This window comes from Setaria viridis, chromosome 8 (assembly GCF_005286985.2).
Source record: "Setaria viridis chromosome 8, Setaria_viridis_v4.0, whole genome shotgun sequence".
Classification (NCBI taxonomy): domain Eukaryota; kingdom Viridiplantae; phylum Streptophyta; class Magnoliopsida; order Poales; family Poaceae; genus Setaria; species Setaria viridis.
Window position 1 is genome coordinate 40,577,406 of NC_048270.2, and position 9,994 is coordinate 40,587,399.

Consider the following 9,994-nt stretch of genomic DNA (forward strand, 5'->3'; position numbering starts at 1 on the left):
AGATTACGTACGGAAAATAATTAGAACACAGACAACACGAACTTAGAAATAGTCTGTTAAAAGAATCTGCGAAAGCCACCCAATGCAATGACCATTTTCCAATAACTAGTTATTGGGATGTCCCAATATCATTTTAAGATTAATGGGAGTTTGCTTTTATTGTCCACCACCAATAAACATCAATCAATAAGTAGTTAATGGGCCTAGTTAGTTTGGGCTTCTGTGAGAAGGGTACTTTGGGTTGTAGTCATTCGATTGTTGGACGTGAAAGAAACAACGAAGACGAAAGATGATGTCCATTCCTAGCTCTAGCTGCGCCGCCACATAAGGAAGGAGGACTTCGCTTGAGCTATTGTTTACTTTCAGTTTGGCAATATATTGGAACTTTGGGAAGGAAGATGTTATATCGACCCCTATTTCTAATAAACTTTGTGAAATTCTTGCAAACTTTTTCGATACATGTACATTTGGAATGTACACCATTGTGACATCATCATTGGTGAAGTATAACTTGGTATAGTGGTTTATATTCCAAACGTGTATACCAAACAGCATTGCAAATACTTTATGAATGTTACTAGAGATGGTGATAGACATGATATATCCCTCCAAAAAATTTTATTTCCGAACTCAACTTATAAAAAATATACATAAAGACAATTTTTTAGAAGTTTTATTATGCGGGTCACTGAAGGAACCTCATGTAAAAATACCATTCACACATACGATTCCTTATGTGAACCACTACTACAAAACTGAACTTCGATATTACCACATCACGATGTTAAGATCAATTAATACCGATTCAAACATCTCAAACTAGACAATGATTCGGCCCGACATATTAATCAATTCAACTACTCATGGCCGCTGAAGTGATGGAATTTTAAGTCGTCGTCATGCATGGTACAATAGTCGATGAGTATCAAACGCCACGAAGGGTCATCAGTCTTCGATATATACGACCTGATTACATCTTTGTAATATCATCAAAGCTAACTTAATTTGTTCTCATTCAAAACGGGTGAAGATTCCTATGTTATCACGCTAAATACCTCTTTCCCTTATTATTTGTGCTCAACTTGTGAACAGAGAATGCTGTAAAAAACAATTATCTTTTAAGTGAAATGGAGAATTTCTTTTTTAAAATGAATAATATAATTCTCTGTTTAACTTAAACAAAAAATTATTTTTTATTAAATGAATACAATTTGTTAAACAATAAAATGAATACAAAATGAAATCTAAGCAGCACTACTCCAATATTTTTTCCAAGTCACACTTGCTCTTGTTGGCCACCAGCCGCCTTGGTTGTTGGTCTGTCCCGGCGGCTACCTCCTCTGTGCACCCGTGATATTGAGATCGACGGAAGGATAAGGAACACACAGATGGGCTATCTGTCTTTATCAGAAAAAGAAAAGTGGACTGGAATGGAATATGGTAAGCAAAGCAACCATGTGCACACAGCTTCTTGTGACCACACAATATATTATCCATGCGTTGGGTGATGTAAGCATGAAATCCCATGATGACTTCACCCTAAACATAGTCCAAAATGCAGTCTTAGTCCGTCCACGATATATCTTCGCTCCGATCTATACCAAATCCAATCCTTTAATTTCTTTATATTGGCCTGCTAAATGAGTTTAATTTTTATTTCTGAGACTCCCATGTCCCATGGACTTCAGTAATTAACTACTTGTTAAAAGAGTACGTAATTAAGAGCATAGACATTTTCATGCCCACTTTTTGTAGTTTTTTTTTGAAAGACCCACTTTTGGTACTGCCTTGATGTCTAAAATGAGTTACATTTGGATCCGGGAAGTACTATGCGTACTGAAATGGTGTACCTTGCTGAATTCGATCGCAAGCACCATCCTGGAAGTATATATGCTAGAACTGTGGAAAGATGAGCGTGCAATCTACCTGCTAGGCCACGGCCATACCTCAGAAAATTTGTCGACGGATCAAAAATATTTTGAGATGAAGAAATCTGAGGATTCTTCGGAACCATGTTGCCAACCTAGCTTCCACTAACAGTCTGCCAAAAGTAGGCCATGCAAGAGACCAAAGGAGTCATATCCATGCCTTGTTTACTGTTGCCAGTTGCTTAAAATCACTGAAAGCACGTGGCTGCAGTTTGGAAGATATATAGTTGGGCCATATCGTATATCCATCATGCATTCATGGCGGCCACAACAGCGTCTAGCTTGTACACAAGTGGCAAATTGATCAATTTGCATGCCCATGATAGGTCGTCAACAGTCCACGGATGATTATTTTGGTATATGTGCTAATTATTCAGGACTCTTTAGTCCCGGTAAAATTTTCACGTGAAATATGCGCGTACGCGATGCATGGGATTCAAACCCGCAACCTCTTGCCTCATGTGTAGCTTCCTTACCATCTCACCTACACAACACATCTGACTAAGTAGGGGGTGCTATCCTTATGTATTCACCCGTGGGGGACCCTTTAATCCTAGAGGTGGCCCTTTAGTCCCGGTCAACTGGGACCAAAGGGGTCTCCATTACCACGAAGGTGTCTCTACCGACCACGAAATTAAGATTAGGGATTAAAGCCTCTTTAGTACGGGGTCCAAAACTGACCGAGATCTTTGTTGAGGGTGGAAGGTCATTTCTCTAACAGTAGCCACTTTCCAAAGAATTGATTAGCAAGCTAGGTAGTAAGGCATGTATATATGTTTTCTCTTTTATTTTTGCTTGCTAGCGTACTTGCAACTTTTTACTCCCTGTTCAATTTGATATTAAGTGCCAAAGTAAATAGACATCTACGCTGTAGAACTCTTTTTTTAGATAATGCCTGAAAGCTCCGCCTCTCACAAGTGAGAAGGAGCAAATCCACAATTATTATACGTAGTGTTTAAACACTAGATATGACCACTGGCAAATATCATGACAAAAAAGACATTAGTTGCCCACACCACCAAATAATAACAAATCTTGAAACTAAAAAGCTATAATAACAAATCTTGAAATTAACTAAAAGGTCTATAAATACATCGGAGCCAAAGAACTTCATTACCGACACCACCAATCAGCAACTCTTTCCGGTGGTCACTGCGGTGCAACTGAGCCCAAAATTTGCGTCAGCCGAGAAAAAAGTTTTTTATTGCCATTTTTCAAATACAACATCGTTTCTTGTTAGCCATTTTGATACATACTCTCTCCATAAGCTACCTCGTAATAATCACTATGCCAGAATCGATTTGTAGTGGCACCAGCAAATTATTGTGCTGGCAGGCGTGATTGTCACCCGCCAGCACAGTAGTTTCCTGTGCTAACGGAGAGCACCTGCCCGCACAATAACCACTGTGGGTTATTGTGCTGGCGGGCAATAATGTCACCCGCCAGTAATAATATTTTTTCCACATCTCTCCTAAGGAATAATATCTCAAGCGTCCTTATCCCTTCCCCTCTCTCTCCCGTGGTGAGCTCACTGGAAGAAGACGGGGTCCATGTATCCCATCGTGGTTTGTGCGTCGGCCGATGGTCTCCTCCAGCGTTTTCACATGCACCTCTGAGCAGGCGCTGCACGGCTGCCCAGTACGGAGCTGACATGCGGCATCGATGATGGCTGCCTCGAGCGGACGTGCGGCGGCGTACGGGTGAGGGAGCGACGGGCGTCCAGATGCGGCAGCAACGATAGCCTGCGGCGGCGTACGGGCGACGGGCGTGGCAGCAACGACGACCAGCCTTTTTTATTATTCCAAAACTCGCTGTGCTGGCGGGCCACCTAACCACCGCTAGCATAGTAATCCACCCGCCAGCACAGAGTCCTATTTGTGTTGGCTCATGGTTGCTGGTGGGTCTACAGTGACGTTTTAACCGTCACTAAAAAATCATTTTTGGCGTAGTGAATATCAGTATGCACAATAAGGAAGTAAAAAAATTAGCACGAAAAAAACAAAAAGAACAAATAAAATTTTACATTCAATCTTGGATACAGTAATGCACATAATTAATCTTTTGGTTAGATACTTTCTGTACAAATGGAATAAATGTGGATTAGACGCCAATACCATTGGCCAAAAGAGCATGTCAAGAAGAGGTGATTTGAGGTCTCCTCGACACCAGAACTACAAAGGGCACAGCTATAATCATCAAGAATTCTCCATTTCCTGCAAAGGATATTCCTTGTGTCTAATCTATACTGGAGGCGGAACTACAAAGCGATGTTTTTTCCCTCTTAAGCTATATACATACGGCCTCAGGGCTCTGCAGGACTCCAAACTGTGTACTCTCTTCATTAGAGTGAGGTAGAGCATTAGTAGGGCTCACCCACTCTGATAAGATTGTGGAGGGAGGAAACCATGGCCGCTCCCAACATAGTTTTTCCACCAAGTCTCCCAACGAGTCTCCCACCAAGTCTCCCACCAAGGATAATACAACTGTTGTCACAGCTTTCCTGTTCCTGGCCATTGTGGCCATGTTCCTCTTGCATACACTGGTCCGTTACGCCGATAGTTCAGCTTTGTGTGACTATTTCCATTTGTAAGAATCGAAAGCTATAATTAGCCAACAGGTCAGTCAATAGAACAGACAATTAACTTTAAAGGAAGGGACTAGTATGTGCTACAGTGTAGCACTGTACAGCGTACAGTAGCTATAGCCCCACGCACCTTGCATAGAATCTTGCAAAGCCTGAAAGCCTGAAATTAAGGGAGACACTTTGACGAGTAGTGACTAGTGACCCGCATGCAACTGCAATAGAATGGCAACCAACTCCATCACGGGTTGTTCTCCTCGACCAAAAGCAACTAATCAAGGCAGGCCCTACGATCAAAGCTAGTCGGTCGTCTCGGTGGTACGCCTTCACTGTGACCCGATGATGCACACATTATGCATTTGGCTTCACTGAATTTAATTTCTTCCGCTGAGAAGAAAGCAAGTGTATCGGAATCTTCATCTCGCTACCTAGCACACGGATTCATAACAACTTTATGCTTGTGCAGTTGATTTCCAAATACAAAAAGAACAGATAAAGTTTTATATTCAATCTGGTCCGCAGTAATGCTCGTAATTAGTCTTTTGCTTAATGTTAAAACACGTCAAATTGGGATATGCTTGTGCAGTTGATTTCCAAATACAAAAAGAACAGATAAAGTTTTATATTCAATCTGGTCCGCAGTAATGCTCGTAATTAGTCTTTTGCTTAATGTTAAAACACGTCAAATTGGGATATTTGCGCAGGCCACCTTGCTGGTTTGCTTGAAATAAAAGTAGCAAACAATTTGACTGGTCTACCGTGATTTTACCATTGGCTAAAAGAGCATGTGAAGAAGAGGTGATTTGAGGTCTCCTCGATACCAGAACTACACAGGGCACAGCTATAATCATCAAGAATTCTCCATTTTCTGCGAAGGATATTCCTTGTGTTTAATCTGTCCTGTAGGCGGAACTTCAAAGCGATGGTTTTTCTCTTAAGCTATATCCATGCATACGGCCTCAGGGCTCTGCAGGGACTACTCCAAATTAACTGTGTGTACTCTCTTCATTAGAGTGAGGTAGAGAATTAGTAGGGCTCACCCACTCTGATAAGATTGTGGAGGGAGGAAACCATGGCCGCTCCCAGCATGGTTTTTCCTCCAAGTCTCCCACCGAGTCTCCTCCCACCAAGGATAATACAACTGTTGTGACAGCTTTCCTGTTCCCGGCCATGTTCCTCTTGCATACACGGGGTCCGTTACGCCGGCGGTGGAGCTTTATTTGTGTGATTATATATTTCCATTTGCAAGAATCGAAAGCTATAATTAGCCTCTAGGTCGGTCAACAGAACAGACAATTAACTTTAAAGGGAGGGACCAGCATGTGCTACAATGCAGCACTGTAGTACAGCGTACAGTAGCTAGAGCCCCACCAAGCATAGAACCTTGAAAGGCCTGAAATTAAGGGGCCGGCGCACTTGCCCCTTGTTTACTTCATCCCCAACTTCCAACTTTGACACTATGCAAAAAGAAGATTCCCCATCACATCAAACTTGCGGTACATGCATGGAGTAATAAATGTAGACGAAATTAAAAACTAATTGCACAGTTTTGTTGTACTTTGCGAGACGAATCTTTTGAGCCTAATTAGTCAATATTTGGATAATAATTCACAAATACAAACGAAACGCTACAGTGTGCTACAGTGCTATAACAGTAATTTGGCACCTCCCAATTTTACCAACTAAACAAGGTCTTGGACGCGTAGCGACCCGCAAGCAACTGCCATAGAATAATGGCGCAACATGCTGGTGGTTCTCCTCGACCAAAATTAAAGCAACGAATCAAGGCGGGCCCTTACGATCAAAGCTAGTCGATCGTCTCCGTGGTACGCCTTCATCGTGCCCCGATGATGCACACATTATGTATTATTTGTGTTCACTGAATTTAATTTCTTCCGCTGAGAAGAAAGCAAGTGTATCGGAATCTTCATCTCGCTACCTAGCATGCGGATCCTACCCTGGTGATGCTTGGCCATTTTGATACTACTGTGTTACTATAAGGTAGCTCGATCATAATATCCATGTCTTGTTTACTGTTGCCAGTTGCTTAAAATAACTGAAAGCACGTGGCTGCAGTTTGGAAGATATAGAGCTGGGGCCATATCCGTATATCCATCATGCATTCGTGCCCGCCACAACAGCGTCTAGCTAGATGGTAGGTCGTCAACAGCCCACGGATGATTATTTTGGTATATGTGGGCAAACCTTCAACAGTCCTACTAGTTTTGCTTTTCTGCCAGCATGAACGAACTGACGAAGGTTCCTGCAGAGGTTTCTACTCGAGGTATGATGAGTAATTTCATCACTTATGCTCCAATGTGGAGCTTAACTAGTACGGTCGACGTGTCGACATGATGCCCATAGCACTCGTCGGTGATATATGCATTTAAGCATTTGGAATTTCATTCTTCAGTTAAGGAAGAAACAAAAGTAGCAATCTCTTAGGCCCACTGGTGGAAGTGATCCTTAGTTCCGGTTGGAGAGACGCACAGGTCTTAAAATTTAATTGGGACTAATTATTTAAGACTAAAGGTCCTCTTAGTCTAGGTAAATTTTTCACGTAAAAATTTATACCGTGATTTTACCAGAAGGCTTTCATTCTATTGGATATGGTCTACAGACGCTATGTTTTTTTCTTAAGCTAGCTATATATATGCGGCCTCAGGGATCTCTGGACTCCAAACCATGTACTCTCTTAATTAGAGTGAGGTAGAGAACTGGGGCTAGTCCACTCTGATTAGATTGTGGGGGAGGAAACCATGGCTACTGCCGGTATGGTTTGGGCACCAAGTCCCTCACCAAGTTCCCCTCCCTCGAAAGGTTGCCGTAAGGATAATACAGCTGGTGTGGAAGCTTTGGTCTTCCTAGCTGTTGTGGCGATGTTCCTCTTGCATATACTGGGTCCATTACGCCGGCGGTTTAGCCACGGTCTCCTTCATCACATCGTGATTGGAGTCTACACGCTCTCCTATCCGCTGGTGGGCTACACCATTGGGCTGATGCAGTCTACCACTTGTTACTTCAACGACTTCACCGTGTGGGCTGTGTTCCTGCTTCTGCTCCTCAGCAGCACGGATAGCCTCACGGCTTGCCGCCTCAACGACATCGACAACTGGAAGAGCATCTGCATCAAACAACTCTTTAAGGGATTCTTGCTGGTGTCTATCATGCTAAGGTTTGGCCAGGACATGGAGAAGAAGGGGGATGCGAAATACCTGTGGCCCCCGCTGACAGCCATCCTGGTCGTTATCGTCATCAAGTCATATGTGATGATAGCTTCCATGAGGAAGGTGAGCAAGTCCTACCTCGGCAAGAACGTGAAGGTGGTCGCCGATTACATGCAGTATATAGCTCACAACAGCAAGCTGGGGCCCCTCGATCCTGTGACCATGGAAGGCTACCGGTACATGGTCGCCGGTGAGAAACAATGTTTCAACCGGCCTGGACAAATGCCATGGTATAAGGAGCCGAACGACTTGAAGGTTACCACCGTGGAACAGATCTGGCACTGCAAGGGGAATCTGCTCATTGGTGATCGGGGAAAGGTGCTCAAGGACTTGTGCCTCTCTATGGCACTCTCCAAGATGCTCAACCGAAGGTTTGCTGGCTTCAAGCTGTCTGAGGCAGAGCTTGAGAAAACCCATGACTTCGTCTTCAAAGGCCTTCTCGCCGGGGACAAGCCACATCTGCGGGCCTTCAGGGTTATTGAGGAGGAGCTTGTTTTTGTCCATGACATGTATTACACAAGGTACTCTTACCTTTACCAAAAGGGTAGATACCTGGCTCTCTGTCTGCCTGTCATCATGATTGCCCTATGCTCGTGGCTCACAGTGGCCTGCCTGCACGTCAAGTATCTCGACGACGACCGCTATATAAGTAATCGCAGTAATAATAGCATTCGCAGTCTGTTGCCTGAAACCATTGTCATAATGGTTGTCTTGGCAGTCCTGGAGGCATACCAGCTGTACCTGTACATAGCCTCAGGTTGGTTCAAGGTGGCGCTGATACGGAGCTACGTCAACGCTCCTTTTCTGCAAAGATGCTGTTGCTTTGAGATGATCATACGTCTTCTCTTGATATGGAAGGCGTTTCGCCCATGGAACGGCAGACTTGGCCAGTACTGTCTCCTCGAGAAACTTGGCCGCAAAAGCAGGGTTAAGAATTGTCTCCATCATACTACACTACGCCTGGTGGACAAGGCCAAGAAGGAAAGCAAGAAATCAGTCAAGCTGTCCGAAAAGGTGAAGAAAGCCGTTGTTGATTCCCTACTGCTAAGCAAGGGCTACCTGACGGGAGGGTTACAATCATTGGAAAACAATGGCGTCCATGGTCTTCTAGCATGGGCATGTGATGCTACTGCAACAGACGGAGCAGTGACTCGCACCATCCTGGTCTGGCACATTGCTACAACGGTGTGCGAGCACCAGCTGGATAAAAAAGCCAGAGAAGAAGATGCCGTCAAAACAGCCTCCACATTATCCAAGTACTGCATGCATCTCCTTGCTGTTGCACCTAACCTCTTGCCTGACCACAGCTCCATATCGGAATCCATACTTGATCAGTCAATCGACGAAGCAGGCAAGTTACTCAAAGAGGCCAAGGAAAAGAAGATCAAGGGAAAGAACAAGAAGATAAAGGGAAAGAACAAGAAGATCGAGGGCAGGTGTGACATACTAATGCAAATTAGCACTACTGATGTTGAATGTGTTGGTGATGAAACAAGGCTCGTTGCGCAGGGCGTTCACCTTGCAAGGCAACTGATTGATAACATACAAGACTCCACAAAACGGTGGAAGGTGCTATCTGATTTCTGGGCTGAGATGATGCTGTACGTCTCGCCATCCGACGATCCCCGGGAGCACCTGGAAGTTCTTGCAAGAGGAGGGGAGTTCATCACGCATCTTTGGGCACTGCTCACGCATGCTGGTGTGCTGAAGCGAGGCCCTAGATGATAACCAAAGGATGTTGTTGTCTGATCTATCCAACAAGTGCACACGCATCAGTCAATACATCCATGTCTAATAAGTCTGTCGAGTTTGTTTTCTCTTTTCATGTCGTGTCTGTTGTCAGATTTTGGTGAGAATCGTGTTACGATTGCTAGTTATGTTGCACAAATAATAAACAGTAAGAAATCCGAAAACGCTGCAGCTTCATCGCAGCACAAAATCCACTCCCTCTCAGTTGTATTTGTTCGTCTGTGAATCGAGCAGGTCCTGTTGTAGCAGAGATTGACCCTACCACACCGGCATGAGGTTTCATGCACACTTGGATTCGAAGCACGTACGTACTGGTTCCATCAGCGAATCCACTGAGGGCTGTGTAGGCCTCGTACACATGTTCGTGGAACAAGCTTTCAAGCGCCGGACCTTGGTATCTTGGGCCTTCAGCCAACCACCTATGTGCATTGGTTCACTGTTTTCTAGCAGCTATATGGGACCTAGGGTCAGAGCTGGATTGGCGTCTGAATATGGCCCTTCACCTTCCG

General features: G+C 44.1%; 1 protein-coding gene across 1 annotated transcript; it reads left to right on the forward strand.

Annotated features, from left to right (window-relative positions):
* Positions 1-7,177: 7,177 nt before the first annotated feature.
* Positions 7,178-9,421, forward strand: LOC140223654 (uncharacterized). Its single transcript, XM_072295715.1, has 2 exons — positions 7,178-9,172; positions 9,246-9,421. The coding sequence occupies exons 1-2, from the start codon at positions 7,269-7,271 to the stop codon at positions 9,268-9,270; spliced, it is 1,929 nt and encodes a 642-aa protein (XP_072151816.1). The 5' UTR covers positions 7,178-7,268; the 3' UTR covers positions 9,271-9,421.
* The last annotated feature ends 573 nt before the right edge of the window (positions 9,422-9,994 follow it).